The following is a 16,794-nucleotide window of genomic DNA, read 5'->3' as shown; positions in this document are numbered from 1 at the left end:
CTCTCTCTCTCTCTCTCTCTCTCTCTCTCTCTCTCTCTCTCTCTCTCTCTTTCTCTCTCTCTCTCTCTCTCTCTCTCCCCTCTCAGCTCTACTGTTCTCACTTTATCTTTACTCTTGCTCCACCTCTCTTTGTCTACTTTTATCTACAGTTTAGTTCACTGACACACATATAGCAAAAATAAAAAACCAGTTCCTACTTCCTACTTCACAGTTGAGTGGTTGGTGAAAAGGGTGGTGGCAGTGATGATGATGATAATGGTGGTGGTGCTGGTGAGGGCATCCAACTGTAAAGACAATTGTTTTGACAAAATACTGTTGCACCCATCCATGCAAATGCATAGAAACGAAACAATAACAACAGCAACAACAACAACGATAAAAGGATGTCAAAAAAAAAACAAAAAAAGACCAGAAATAAAGTTAGCAGTTCTACCATGACGTGTGTATCAAAACTGTTGTGTGTGTGTGTGTATTCATCTACGCATAGTAATTCAAATCTCAAACAATGTTGCTACACAACATGCTAAGTGGTAATCAATAGTAATTACCTGCACTGCTGCAGTAGCACATGATGTATGCCAATGCATTTAGTGTGCAGGTGGAAGCCTATATCAGAGGATGGATGTGCGTGTGCACATGTATATATGTTCTGGTGTGTATTCTGTGTATACACTTTGTGTGTGTGTGGTTAAGAAGTTTTCTTTTGAAGTACATCGTTTCAGATTCAGTCCCTTGGACAAGTGCCTTCTATTTTAGCCCTGCTTTGACCAATTTTCTTCTGTGCGAATTTGGTAGTCAGAAACTGTAGGAAGCCTATTGTGTGTGTCAATGTATGTTAATGTTGACACCCTATGCAGCTCTGATTGAATTCAAGACAGTGTTGTGTTTACATTCTTTGTTGCTCTGATCTTTGGAAGATGTGTTGAATAAGAAATTCCTTACTTGAAAAACAGGTAAGGGTTGAGTGATAGAATAAGCTTCATCTCTTATTCATCATCATCTTTGTTTTGACATCTACTTTTCTATGCTTGCATGAGTCAGGCAGAGTTTAATGTGGGAGATTTTTCTATGGCTGGATGCCTTTCCTGCCACCAACTTTTGCCTGTTTCCAAGCTAGGTAATATTTCCCTTTGGCCAGACATGTTTTTTTTTGGCCAGAATCTGGTGAGGTGAGGGGGAGTGGGGAGAAAGAAGCCATTACAGTGGCACATCAGAGATGTCGAGTTATCTTCTGGCCTGAGATTTGGTTGGAAACCTGCAATTGAGTTAACACTACAAAAAGTACCCAATGTCCAGTGGGAAGAGTGTGTCAGACATGGCAACTTATTGACTTCACCAAGCAAGTGGAAAATGTAAGCAAGTCCACTCAAGTGTATATGTGTGTGTGTGTGTGTGTTAAAATGTACAGGCACAGGAGTGGCTGTGTGGTAAGTAGCTTGCTTACCAACCACATGGTTCTGGGTTCAGTCCCACTGCGTGGCACCTTGGGCAAGTGTCTTCTACTATATAGCCTCGGGCTGACCAAAGCCTTGTGAGTGGATTTGGTAGACGGAGACTGAAAGAAGCCTGTCGTATATATGTATATATATATATATACATATATATATATATATATATGTATGTATGTGTGTGTATATGTTTGTGTGTCTGTGCTTGTTCCCCCAGCATCGCTTGACTACTGATGGTGGTGTGTTTGCGTCCCCGTAACTTAGCAGTTCGGCAAAAGAGACTGATAGAATAAGTACTAGGCTTACAAAGAATAAATCCTGGGGTCGATTTGCTCGACTAAAGGTGGTGCTCCAGCATGGCCACAGTCAAATGACTGAAACAGGTAAAAGAGAAAGTAAAGAGATAAGTGTTTGTGTCTGTGTGTGTAAACAAAAAGCGTTATCACATCACATATTATAAGACTTAATGTTATAGCACCACTTAAGTGAGTTCTTCTCTTTTGCTAGTAACACTGTCTTACTGACAGTCAACTGATTGGCCTTTGATTCTAATGTAACACAATCCAAGTAACCATACGCTCACCACGGATTCTATATCATCACCATTCTACTCACCACTTTTGTGTCTGTTTGTTAACCATGCTGCCTTAGTTCACCAGAAACACGATCCCGATCCTGCGGTAACACTGGCCTAATGACCACATTCAGACCACTGATACTATGAATAGTACTATCCTAGTGACTATATATAATCATAATAATAATAAAATAGTAATAATAGCCATGTGTTGAGAGGAATTCTTTGGGGTTTGAATAATTCACCTTTGGAAACATGGGTGTCTTGCTCAACATCCTTAAACAACCCTTATTCAAGGACCATTTGAGCAGTATGGGCCACTTGACCTGAAGAAAATTCTAACTGGGCCCCACCTGCGAGGTCATGCGCTGTTTATCTTGATATGAGATCCCCATGTCGCGCACATATGGTTGTGATGCATGTGCCTGGTGTACCCTTATCAGTCTGGTAGTCATGATGGGTATACTGGGCTTCGTATATTTTACCCCAGTGTCACTTTGATGGCATGCACTGCTCTCTCACTCAATAATAATAATGTTGTCCTAGTGACCATATCTTCTATTAGTTTATCTCTCAGTCCTCCCCCTCTCCTCTTTCTTTCTCCTTATCTATCTCTCAACTCTCCTTTTTCTTCTTCTGTCTCTTACAAGCTTCTCCCCCCAACCCCGTATGAGCTCTTTTTAGTTTTGTTGATCATTCTATTAATGTCTCTCCTTATCAGTCTTCTCTCTCTTTAGCTTTATAGTTCCTTTCTAGCTTCTTTCTTTCATTTTCTCTCTCTCACCCTCTGTCTTCCTTCTGTAGTCTCTCTCTAATCTCTCTATTTCCCCCTTTTCTCTTTGACCATTCGGCTATAGTCACTCTTTTTGCCTCTAATTTCTTGCTTATTCTCCTGTCTTTAACTTCTGCTCCCTCCTTGTCCTCTCTCCTCTCTCTTTTACTCTGCTTCCTTCTCCTTTCCCTCTTTCACTCTATTTCCTTCTCCTTTCCCTCTTTCACTCTATTTCCTTCTCCTCTCCTTCTCTCACTCTGTTTCCTTAACAAAAATAACAAACACTCTTTTCCTTGGGAAACATTAATCAAAACTAAACCAAAAATTATTTGCAAGCATTGGTAATTGGTAACTTTTAAACAATTTTTTATTATTGATTAATCACCAGAAAGGCTATCACTCTTCACTGTAGAGAAATCAAATTTAGTAGCTGACACTGCATGAAGTCACCGTCTTAATAGTTAAACAAGAAGAAATAAAATGAAATAATATAATTGTAAAATAAATATTTTTCCATCTTATTAATTTTTTTTTAAAATTGTTGTTTTTTCAATTGTTAGTGGTAAAGTTGTTTGCTTCTATGGTACATTTACGTTTCTTATATTTATTTTGCTATTGGGCTTTCAAATAACTTGCTATTTTACAGCTTGACTATTTCTCTCTTAGTTGTGAATTCCTATCAGGGTAGAATATGTAAAAGAAAAATTAATGCCCGTTGTTAATTGTTGCATTTATTTTACTTGGTTCTCTCTCAGGAATTGACAAATCTGAAAAAGCAGGTGAGAAGACGCCGACATCGAGTGAAAATGTTAATAATGCTAAAGATGAAGCTGTCACACCAAGCACTACTGATGTTACCATTGGTCAGGTACCTGATACTGTGGACACTAAGGTAGAAGATTCTAATTTGGATAAAGATGCTTTAAAAGATGCCATGTAAGTCAAAGACGTTGTTTATTCTCTATAGTCAATCATTATCATCATCATTTAATGTCCTCTTTTCCATGCTTGCTTGGATCTGATAGAATATTTGAGGCAGATTTTCTATGGCTGGGTGCCTTTCCTGTTGCCAACCCTTAACTGTTTCCAGGCACAGTAATATTTTCCCATGGTCAGACATGTTTTTCATGGAAATTGGAAAAGAACAACTTCTCTTGTGTGATGCTGATACTCATTCATAACCTTTATGTGCTGTATGTGTACATGTGTGTGTGTATTATGTGTGCATGTCTATATATGTGTGTGTATGTATATGTATGTGTGTGTATATATGTGTGTGTGTATGAAAGGCTTTCAGTTTCCATTTACCAAACTCTTTCACAAGACTTTGGTTGGCCTGGAGCTATAGTAGAAGATTCTCATCCAAGATGCTATGCAGTGGTATTGAACCCAAGACCACATGACTGGAAAGAAGGCTTCTTAACCACACAACCACACCTGTGCCTAATTAACAGTAATTTATTTCTCTAAAGCTGACAAATCATTCCTCACAACAAGAGAAGGTACTTGTCTTTGGTGGTTCGAGTAATCCAGGCTGTGTGGGATTCCTTGAGAAAAACAGACAAGCAACTGGGGAGTATGTTTTTAGGTTTTGAATTTATGTGACTCTTCTTAAATGTAACTTCAAACAATCTTCTCTTCATAAATAATGTCAAAAACATGTTGCCTGTGACGTGTTCTAAAATGTTCTTTTGTATTTTACAGTGCCAAGTCGGATATAACTGTGGAGGAAGATTACTTTGAAGGATCTGAAGAAAGTGAAACTGAAACTTTGGAAGAGGTAGCCTCTGAAGAAGCTGATACCAATGACGAAATTGATGATATCATTGAGGAGAATGTAGTAGATGACAGGGAGGCTGTCGGTCAAGCCATGGAAGAAGTTCTAACAAGTCTTGAAAGAAGATCTACCAGTAGCGAGGAAGATGAGGAAATGACTCCTGCCAAAGCTTGGGAAGGCATGCAAGACGATGATGACGTCTTCATGAAAGAGAGCACCAATATTAGAGATAGCGCCTACAATGGTGAAGCCATGGAAAATGGCACCTATGAAGACAATGAAAATGAAGATATCTACAAAGGCAGAGCTGTTGAAGGTGATGTCATTAAAGGTGTTGCCATTGTAAGAAATACTGTGGAAGACGATAATATTGGTGAAAACATTGAAGATGACAACATTGTGAATGACACTGAGCAAATTCTTGAAGCTGATGTAAAAACCGATGTGCTAGATGAGATGAAGGAGGAGGAATTACAGCTAAATAATTCCAGTGAAGACGAATCGAAGAGCACAGAGACAACAAACACAGAAAAGGCCGTTCTTCGAAGTGTTTCTGCCATGTCTGATGACACTATTGTTGACTCAGAGGATAGCACTCTGCAGTCTGTGCTCCGTAGCCTAGAAAGAATGGACGAGCCATCGACGCCAGTTTTAGAATCAGAGCCTTGGAACAAACTTGATGAAAGATTCATTACCAAAAGAAAGAAGAAACCCAAAAAAGATGATGGTGGATCTGAATCAGACACCAGCTTTACACTATCTACACCAAGTAAATCAATTCACTCTTCTTTAAGTTCTCTTAACGATGCATTGCAGTACAACAAGCAAATTCTGTTAGAAACTGCTGCCAATAATTCCGATAACGAACTCCTCAACGAGTTTCAGCAAGTTATAGAAGAAAGACTCGATGAGGTTAATAACGAAGCTGAAAACATTGCTATTGAAGCAAACAGTGAGGAGGCGCCACAAGAGAATGATGTTACTTTGACTGAAGATACATTTTCTGAACTTCCAGAAGAATCGGTGAAGGCTGAGGAAGAATTGCAGAAAATCAAGGTAATAGATGTCTCTGTGGTGTCAAAAGATGAAGATAAAGTTACAGAACCATTACATGAAGAAATGGAAGTTGAAGAAGCACCAAAGAATCTCGAAATGGAATTGGAAGAAATCTCTGAATTGCCAGAAAAAATTGTTGAACAGGAGGAAGAGGACGTTATTGTTACTAAAAATGTCAATGCTAATTTGGAAATGGTTGAGAATGAAAGTGAGCAAATATTAGCAGATCTTAACAATGAGAATCTTCCATTGTCCTCAACTAGGAAAGAAGATATTACAGAGTTGTTGGACAATAAAGTTCCTGAGAAAACCCCAAATGAAATAATTAGTGACCTAGACAAGAAAACAGTAATTACTCCTTCAAATAAACTGCTAAATAAAATTGAAATGTATGAGTCAAAAGAATCTGAACTGCAGCCTTGTAGTCCTAGGGAGGAAAAAATGGTACATTCTGTATCTGTAACTGAAAAGATCAAGCAGAGTACTCCACAATCGACTTTCTCACCGAAAAAGAACAAATTAGCTGATAAAAAACCTGTGTTGGTTGACATTGCTGATAGGCATCCTCTTTTTGCTAACAAGAAACTCACTGTGAATACTCCGAGTAAGGTTGATGTTGAAAGCAGTGCTGCTGCTATACCTACTACTACTACTATTACCAGTACACCTACTACAACTACTACTACAACTGCTGATGATAATGTGGATGCTGCTAATACTCCAACAACACCTACCGAAGTTAAATATAGAAATTCAATACCCATAAAACCGCCTCGGTCAGCTCGGCCTTTGACCACTGAATTTGATTCTCGACGTCCTCTCTCTGACCTTATTTTAGAAAGCCAACCTATAGCTGCTCGATCTTCTGATAGAATCCAGTCAAATAAAACTAGTGCCAACAAACAAGTTACACGAGCTTCTTCACTTCCGAGGGAAAGTCATATGGAAAAATATCTTTCAAGTGTTGACGTTGAAATGAGAAAGAAACCTGAATATTTGTGGAAAGGTGATAGAGATAATTGGAAACGTTATTCAGATTTACCTGAGAACAACGGTAACTATGATATGACAGTTGTCAGTAAACAACTTCCTGACAATATCACCAGGAAAAATTACTCTCATTCGAAAAGCTTAGATAGAAATTTTGTTGCTGGAAGCCGGGAATTATCTCCAGCACCAAAAGCTACTTTAGATGAAAGCCCAACTGATTTAACACCTGTTCCAAAGCCTCGTCGTATTTTACCAGAAGTTACTGAATTAAAGAGAAGCCTTCCACCTTTGAAGCCACTAGCTCCTACTCCGGCCTCCAGAACCTCTTTAAAAGCTAAATCTGCTGGGAGTACTCCAGTAAGCACAGCTACCAAAGAACCTGAAGAAAACAAAAAACAACCTTTTATTCCAACTAAGTTAGAAGAAAAAATGAAACCTAATGCTTCTTTGACTGTGCCTCCTGAAGGTAGGAATGACAAAAGGCGTAAGATTCCTGTAGATGCAAGTTTGAAGAAACCTCAAAAAGAAAACCATCTTGATAAGCAATCTAGTGTTGTAGAATCTATTGATGATATTCCCTTTGCTGATGAAAGCGATAGTGATGCTCTGACAACTATCAGCATCAGCTCAGTGGAGCAGTTCCCTGGAACTCTCATAAAATCAAAGCCGGTCCGCCGGGTATCCCATTCTGCATTTAAGAAAAGGATATTGCCAGCAGCTCCGAAAAAGGAACCAGCTACCCCCATTGTACCAACCGATTCAACAAAACCACCTGAACCAAAGAAAAAGGAAAGAGTAATCTCTCTCACCAAGATGATCCCTACCAACAAACGAGACAGTTACAACCAAGACATTCCAGCGTCGGTGTTATTGTCTACGCCTTACACCACATCTCCTTTCTGGAAGATGTCACCCACTCCAAATACACCCATTCCAAGTACCTATTCAGACCAAACCCCTGTTAAGCAACAATCCCTTACAACAAACCAGTCTGCATTCAGTCCAAAAGTTCCCAGCCCCACACCAAAACCCTTCCTAAGTTGGTCACAATCTACAAGCACTAAGAAACCTGAAAAGCCTAAAGAAGGGACTCAGTCAGAAGGTTCTTCAACTGCATCCACTCCAAAGAAAGAAAAGAAACGGTCCTTATTGTCTATGTTCTTGCCAAGTAAGTCTCGTAACAAAAGTACCAGCAGTGGTTCTGAAAGCTCTGACAAGCAAAAGACTCCAACATCAAGTAAAGAGAAGAAACTAGGGCAAAAACCCAGCAAAACTGTAAATGATAAAAAAGATAAAGGAATGAAACATACCGATTCTAAAGATCTAGATTTTGATCTTAGCAGGGACATGACAGACCTTAGTATAAAATCTGTTTTCCATGTAAAAGACCGGCCACATATTACAGCAGAGCAAAAACTGCGCATTTTGGAAAGTGGGCTGAAAGCAATAATTCCACCAAGAGGAGACGGTAAGAAGTTTAGAGATTTTTTTTTGTTTTTATTTTTGTGAGTATTTGGTATTTTGGTGTTGTTGTTGTTTAGCTCTGAACAATGGTTTTCCTACGATGACCATCTCATCTTCCTTTTTTTTTTTTTTTTTTTTTTTTTTTTTTTTTTTTTTTTACCCCCTTCCCAGATATGATGACTCTAAGTCTACATTATTTACTGTGTCTTTCCTATGTATTTTTTAAAATAGTAGGATATGGTTTGAGGGAAATTTGATTGCTATTTCTAGCAGTGAACCACCACATTCAGGCTCCCTTGAAAAAAGCTTGTCATATGTGTATGTGTGTATATTTGGCCCTCACCACTGCTTGTCACCAGTGGTGGTGTGTTTATATCTCTGTAGATAAGTGATTTGGCAAAAGAGACCAATAGATAAAGTTCCAGGATTAAAAAAAAAAGAAAATATAAGTGCTGAGGTTGATTCATTGAACTAAAATTCTTCAATGTGGTGCTCCAGCTTGGCTGCATTTTAATGACTGACACAAGTAAAAGATAAAAGATTCTTTCATTGTTCGCAAAAAAAGTTTGTATTCCATGTTTTCGTAGTTCATATTTCATGTTGTTTACGTTTTATGACGTCCTGTACCCATATATGCATCTGTATATACATGCATATGTAAGTATGTACATATATGTATGTATATATGCATGTATGTATATATATATATATTATTTATATTATATGATTGAAGCCATGCATCCATTTCCAAGTAAGTTTATCTTAATGATTTTGATGCAACTCCCTGTACTGTTCTCTCTCTCCCCCTTCGTTTCCCCTCTCTTCCTTTCTCTAATTCTTTTCCTCTCCCCTTCACCATTCTCTGTCTGTCCCTCTCTCTTTCTCACTCTTCCTCCTTTACTCTCTTGTTGCTCACACGTGACCATTGGCCATCTTTCTTTTCCTAACTTGAGCTTCTTTCCTTCCTTTTGATCTGCCACACAGATCATATGCATTCTTGTCTGTCTCCTCTCCTATCTTTTCTCCTGTCAAAGCTTGTTTCTCCAGCATTTGCCACCTCACCTCGTTATGGCTGAGCAGCCCTTACTGTTTATTTACGCTGTCCTGTTTTTGTTACCAACTTTGACCCTCCGCAAATCCCTAATTTTATTTTGCTTTTTGGGAGCAACTGTTATCCTGAAGACACATCTTGTCATAATTGCTTGAAATGTGGAGTAGATAAACAGCTGACAACTGATGACGGGTCGTTCTTTATGTTACTTGTCTTGTTTTCCATTTGTTTCTTTCATTATTCACAAAAAAGTTCATATTCCATGTTTTCATATTTCATGTTGTTTATGTTTTATGACGTCCTCTACCTATATATGTATGTGTATATATATATATATATATATATATATATATATATATATATATATATATATATGCATATATAGAAATAGAAAACCTCACAGTAAAGTAGAAATGTTAATATTTCTTGAAAGAATAATAAAAATTGCTGAAGCATTGCTGTTTGTTTTTAGGTTTACATCATTTAGGTATCTACATACATACACATCCTCACGTCTTTTCTTTCACTCATATGTATACTAAATATAAGCCTTTGGGATAGGTATACACATATGCATGCACACACACACACAGAGTAGTCAAAGCCTCGTTACTATTCACACAACTTTAACTGTTTACTCATGCACACATACACGCATCTACAGATCAAATGCTAATGCAGACAGTATCTCTTACACCACTGCTATCCCTCCTCCTTCAATAGATTTGTACATGCTACACACACAAACACACAAATGCATAAAAATATAGACATGACACGCATATGCATCAAAGAAGTGAATTTTCTCTTAACTGATAATATTACTCTAAGTTTCTCCAATGTCTTGCAGCTAAGAATATAGTCTTTGAGATTGTGTTTATATTGGAAATTGGTCAATACCTAACTGACATTAAGCATTTCTCAGATAATTCATTTTTTATTTTTTGTCTTTATTTTATGGAAACTTTTCAGATGAGTTCTCGGATTCTGGAGAAAGCTTTTTATCAACTGATACATCAGTATCAAGAAGATCAAAAGTAAGGACAAAATCTTACTTTCTTTGTTGAATTCTGTTTGGATTATTGTTGTTGTTGTTTTTTTGTCTTTTTGCTGCCTTTGTCGGCTAAGGTAACTTTCTTCCAACAAACTTGTGTAAAATAATTATAAAGAAAAAATTTTTAAATCTACTTTTCCAGTTGAGCGATCCGAAAAAGATCCAGCAAGCTGCTCGGAAACAACAGAAGCGCCAGCAACAGCAAAGACTGCGCAGGGCTCAGGAAATACAACGGCGGTTAGAAGAAGTAGATGTGCAACAGAAAGAATTGGAAGACAGAGGCGTTATTGTTGAAAAAGCTTTGCGGGGCGAAGGTCTTGGTAAGCGTTTTTCATTTTCTCTTAAGGGTTTCCATGTTTTTTTGTCTAAAGCAGATAAAAATTTTTACCTTTCCAAAATTGTTTTGACTTGTAGAATTTTATGAAGACTTCTTTTGCTATAGCAACTTTACAATCTTTATGAAATGGTGCCTTTGAATATTGGGTATAGAAATCCCAACACTTGTTAAACTGGGGCTTTCAGCTGTAGACACACAGGTGACATGACTCATTAACCCATTTGTTACCATATTTCTGTTAAAATACATTACTTTTTGTTTTAATTAATTTTGAAAATAATGAGGAATTTAGGAAAAATAACTTTGCTATTATTAAACTAACACTTGGAATACAAATTAACATGGAAATTTTGGTGGGACGTTTTAATTTAGATCACTTTAAACATGAAGTTTCTGTTATAGAACAGGATCAGTCTTAGACAAGTCGGTATCAATACAGTTAAATGGCAGACGTAGATGTCACAGCGACCATTAAAGTTTATATCTTAGTCTTGTCATTCTTATAAAGTGGAAAATATTTGTGGATTCCTTGCTTGTGGGAATCACTTGCATTGGTATTGCTTGGTTTTCTTCATGAGTAATCTAATTAGGCTTAGATAATGCTTGGATATTGGTGTCTTGTTTTGGGAGGTTCTCTGGCATACAGAGACATCACCCATCTAAGTGGTTCTGTACTCTTTAGGTAAAGAAATCAGAGTACTTATTAGAATGGTACTCTAAATTGAATGACAGTTTTTGCTGTTGTGATTCAGTTGTTTGATTTTATTTTCCTTTTAAATATGTTGTTTTTTACTTCTGCCAGATTCTTTTAAAATACTACAAGTACTACTTATAAATTCCAGGTTGTGTTAACTGCTTAAACCCCATGTCACATGGAATTTCCTTCTTCTCTTCTAAAATAAGATTAGGAAATATTTATTTTCAAAGATTGAAGGAAAAAAATAATTGAATACAAAAAAGTAAAAGAATATACATGCGTGTGTGTGTGTGTGTGAGTTTACCATTGTCATGATATCATTCTATGATAGTAAAAGAGCATCACCATCTAACAAATGATGTTGTTTGTTTCTAGTCATCTGTGGAAAACCTCTCTGGTTGCAGGATATATCGCCTTGCTTGGAAACAGGTGAGGGTTGGCAACAGGAAGAGCATCTGACTGTAGAAAATCTGCTCCAACAAAATCCATCTGATCTATGCAAACAATGGAAAAGTAGATGTTAAATGAACTGTCATGAGGATCATAATCGTCCTTTAATGTTCATATTTCATGCTGCCATGGGTCGGACAGTTTGACAGGATCCAATGCGTCCAAGGACTGCATCGTGTTCCAGTGTCCTGCTTTGGCATGGTTTCTATGGTTGGATGCCCTTCCTAATGTCAATAATGATGATAATAATAATAATAATAATAATAATAATAGTAGTAGCTGTAGTAATAATTTATAATATAAATAATAATGATAGTACTAGTAGTTGTAATAATAATTTAATAATACATATAATAATTATAATAAATATAATATAGATATAATAATCAATGTAATAATAAATACAATAATAATAATTTTAATAACAATGATGATGATAATAGTAATAATCCTTTCTACTAAAGGCACAAGGCCTGAAATTTGGGGGGAGGAGGCTAGTCGATTAGATCAACCCCACTGTTTCACTGGTACTTAATTTATCGACCCCCCCAAAAGGATGAAAGGTAAAGTTGACCTTGGCAGGATTTGAACTCAGAACGTGTAGACGGATGAAATGCCACAAAGCATTCTGCCTGGCATGCTGACGATTGTGCCAACTCACCGCCTTAATAATAACTACTACAACAACAATGATAATAATAATAATAATAATAATAATAATAATAGCAACAAGGAGATATAATTTCAAAAACAAAATCCGTGTGATAGAATTCATTATTTCTGATTAAAAGTCAAAGTTTAGTGTGATGTATGGGCTGTAATCACTAACCAGAGTAGAAAATATAAGACCATAGTCCATTTAGAAGGCCTAAGGTAGCCTGTTTATCAATAAATGCAGGTTCTGAGGTTGAGTAACGGTTATAGATTGTATGATCAGCTTCATCAGTTATATTGTATAATCCATTTCATTCTTCCTTCAACCACTTAAGATCTAAAAACTTACAAGATACCATTATGGTTGGGGCTTAAAGAGTTAAAAATATAATGAAGAATTGGTTTATGTTAAATGAGACATAACAAGGACTTCAGTTCCTAATCATCATTTCATTGAGATGTTCGTTTTTCCATGCTTGCATGGATCAGACGAAGTTTACTGAGGCAGATTTTCCACAACCGGATGCCCTTATTGTTGTAAACCATCACTTGTTTCCCAATGAGGTAATATTATTACTACCTGACTAGGCTTTTTATCACAGCGATAAAAAGGTAATGAACGACACTGCTTATATGACAGTGACACTCGTTTACTGCCACATGTGATGTCATGACAGGGAAACATAAACACACACATTTACACACATATGCATACACACACACACACACACACACGATAGGCTTCTTTTAGTTTCTGTCTAACAAATTCACAACAACGCAGGCTAATAGTAGCAGTGCCACATGGTGGGACTGAACCTAGAACCATGTGGCTGGTATGTAAACTTCTTACCACATAGCCAGCCACACCTGGGCCTACCTTTAGTTCTAAAAAGAAAATAGTAATCTCTCTAGGATGACATTATTTCAGCATATAAAATATTTTTTGGTTTTCTTGAGTTTCAACATATAACATATGTGTTTAGTTTGATATTTATTTGACACGTCAGAAGTAATGTGACTAGTATTTGGTAGTGGTGATGGGTGTATAATTAAATTTGGAGAAATCTGTTGAAGGAGAAGAAAACTAATAATAATTTAATGATAATTTAACCCTTTAGCATTCAGATTAATCTGTCAAATGTAATGCTTATTCACTCATATTGTTTTCTATTAATCATGGATTATCTCATAGCTTTGAGATTTCAATGATGTGATTGTTTACTTTTAAAATGACATTGTGGGGTAGGTGTGAACATAAAACTGGTAGAATATTTTGGCCAAATGTGGCCAGTTGAAATGTTAAAGATTAAAATGTAATTATTAATTACTATAAAATGGTAATTATTTAAAATGCAATTATTTCTGTGGTAAGTTTCCATGAAGTTTGTTACTTGGTTAATCAAAGCTATGGCCATAAACTAAGCTAAGATCAGAAAAACTGAAAAGTTAAAATTTTAAAATCTGTATATGTAGTCTTACATCTAATTGTTCATATCATCTTGAAAATCCCACAACTTTCTTACAATCAGTTTTTTTTTTTTTTTCATTTTTCCCTTAAATATTTGATGTTTATTGTTGAAATTTTAAAGACAAATAAAGGATTTTGTTTTTCAGCTCACTTGATTTAACCATTCCACATTTAAATATTACATATTAAGAGCATATATTGCAGACTTCTACATATACACTGTATTTTTGCTTATTTCCAAATGAAATTTACTTCACCCTTTACTGGATAGTTTTCTTGCAAATGTTAAATTGCCAATACTTTTAATCTTTTATATTGGCCATTTATTGCAGGAATAAATTGTGTAGTTGTTTCAATTAATTTTTTTTTTTTCATAAAAGTATCACTATCTCTTTTCCTTATTTGGCATAACAAACGTTTGGAATATAACAATTTAGCAATCGGTGTTACATAGAGTTTCTATGGACGTTTTGTGTTAATGAATGTGTAAATTATTAATAAATTTAGATCATGTGGTATTTAATGGATTAATTTCTGTTCATCATAGATTAATTCTGCTCATCATAAAAATTCAAATTGGCATATTAAAAAAAAAAACAAAACAAAAAAAAAACATTGTGATTGTTTTATTTAAACACAGCTTTTTCTCTGAAAGTCGATCCCAATGCTAGAGTTTACTTTCTCTTTGATTCTTCTTCTTTTTGCCATTTCCTTATAAACTTACCAAGGTATTTAAAGGTTATTGTACAGAGCTTATCCTTCTGAATTATTGATAATCCTTTAAAAAGAAATGTGAAGTGAGAAACAGCAGTCGGAATAGTTCTCTATAACTGGTTTTGTTTCAATTGGAAATTCAGATTAAATTTCCAAAGTTCTCCAGTATTTGAAGTTTGTAGACTCACTTTCTTTATCCTCCTGCAATCTGAATTGCTTTTAGAGAAAAGAAATTACTTGCTTAGTAAATCTTCTCTCATCAACAACTTTTGGCTTGTGACACTTTTTTTGTTTTTTAAACGTTCTATTTTCACTCTTCATCTCTTCTGTTATAATTAAAATAACTGTATTAGATGCTGTGATGCAATTACAAGCTCCCAGCAAATTTATTCAGTGTTGAAGTTGATTTGATTTCCAACTGTGTCTGTTTCACTTTGATTGTTAACACCTCCTAGTAAACTACCTGGATGTCACAAATTCTCATTTTCCTACCATTATTCATCTCAGGCTTCAAGCCTAAGCATAAGATCGTTTATTATAGTTTCTGCTTCCCTAGATTTGTCAGATTCATTCCCAATTCTACACAAACTTCATACAGCACCACCCTCTCTTCTTTAACATGCTATACTTCCATCAGCACTCTTTAAAAACCACATACTAGTTTTCCTTTCTCTAAAACTGCTTTCTTCTGAAGCTGCTTTATCCCTAAGCAGTCACAGAATAGGTCTTCAGTACTTTAAACATTCTGCTTAATTAAGAACTTTACTGTATTTATGTGTGTAGAGAGATTTAATAGCAAACATCAGTTTCAACATGGGTAGGTAGCAGAGTAAAAAAAAAAAAAAGTATAAGGGGATAAAATAAATTATTGATTTGGGGGTCCAAGAAGTAGGGGTTGTGTTATATTCAGTGTCAGTTTTTTCTCTGTTCATAGTTAGTAGTCCTCTGTCAGTTATCTAGAATGTTCTACCACTACAAACAAGATCTAGCTTTACTGTAACTGCACAGTTCTCTCCCCTGAATATTCCGCATTTAGTTGAGCCAGGTGTCTTTACATTCTTTTCTACCATGACAGCTGTCGTTCTTTAATCCACCCCAACCCCCCAGGTCAACCTTGTGTATGAAGATCGATGATCAAAGATATTCCAGTTGTGACCATCCCGTCCATTGATATAGAAGACTACACTGTCCAGTGTTTCTACCCATTTTTAAAAAAATGGTGGAGTGCAAGTTAAGGGAGATTTAGCTGCTATTTTTAGCAAATCGAGTAACACTTTTCGGGTTCCTCATGTTGGCTTCATTACAATGAGTTATCTACCTTTTTGTTTCAGAGAGAGAGAGAAAGAGAGAGATTCTTGATAGTTGGCGTCGTGTTTTATGTTTGATTGCATTACATCTCCACAATACCAATACATTTGTGTTTGTTTCTGAGAGTTTCTACTGCTTCATCTCAGAACCATCTTCATTTAAAGGTTGTCGTTTAGCCCAGGTTAGACTCAATTGAACAGACTACGACTGAAAGCATTCCCAACTTGACTGAAATGTAGAATGCGATTTGAAGGAAATTTGACAATTATTTCCAACATGTTGAGCAACCTGTAGATTCAAGCTTCCTTGTCCATTTGCACTATTTAGTTTGTAGAGGTAACATGGCTACATGGATCGGTCATTCAACTACTGACTCATAAATACCAGATTCAAATCCATTCTAGGTTGTAAAATCACTACTTCAGTGGAGCTTAGAACACTTCTTAATTCCTTTCTTCTGTCAAAAATCAGTCTGGTCCCCTCATTTTCTGGGAATAATATATTTGTTACATTGGTATCTCATTGAGGAGCAGTGTATGTTTGTATGTGTGTAGGTATATCATTCAATGAATGATAGCTACTGGTATTTCTTTAACTATTTTACTCTGTTTATGAGAATCTTATCCGAAATATAAATGATTAAGATATACATTCTTTCACGTTGTAAGAAGCTTTCCATCAAACTCTATTTTCTTATTTCACAATGCTTCAAACAACAACATTCTTCTTTTCCATGCATTTTTATATACATATATTGTAATGAAAACCCACATGTCTTGTGAAGTACATACTTTTAAAGCAACTGACAAATGGTGTTGTTTTTATCACTTTGATAAATGGCAAAATAAAATTTCAACCCAAAAACCCTGAGTATATATTTCGCAAGACTCATGGTTTTCATTATAACAGTATCTTTACACTCTTTGCTGATCAAGTGTTATTCTACTTGTTGGAACTTTACCACACAGGATATATAT

At 35.9% G+C, this 16,794-nt stretch overlaps 1 protein-coding gene across 8 annotated transcripts in view; it reads left to right on the top strand.

Moving 5' to 3' along the window:
- LOC106870794 (F-actin-monooxygenase MICAL3) overlaps window positions 1-16,794 on the top strand; it is a 110,126-nt gene that overhangs the window by 54,520 nt on the left and 38,812 nt on the right. For all 8 annotated transcript variants that reach the window (XR_008265637.1, XM_014917000.2, XM_014916996.2 and 5 more), the window contains 4 exons: window positions 3,553-3,733; window positions 4,502-8,088; window positions 10,108-10,172; window positions 10,332-10,509. Coding sequence is in view for 7 of the 8 variants with exons in the window: in XM_014917000.2 (XP_014772486.1) it covers window positions 3,553-3,733; window positions 4,502-8,088; window positions 10,108-10,172; window positions 10,332-10,509 (4,011 nt within the window). In the remaining variant the exon portion in view is untranslated. The remainder of the gene's footprint in view (window positions 1-3,552; window positions 3,734-4,501; window positions 8,089-10,107; window positions 10,173-10,331; window positions 10,510-16,794) is intronic.

Source organism: Octopus bimaculoides, chromosome 15, assembly GCF_001194135.2.
Source record: "Octopus bimaculoides isolate UCB-OBI-ISO-001 chromosome 15, ASM119413v2, whole genome shotgun sequence".
NCBI lineage: Eukaryota > Metazoa > Mollusca > Cephalopoda > Octopoda > Octopodidae > Octopus > Octopus bimaculoides.
The sequence above is the reverse complement of the archived record's forward strand: the minus strand, read 5'-3'. Positions and strand labels throughout refer to the sequence as shown.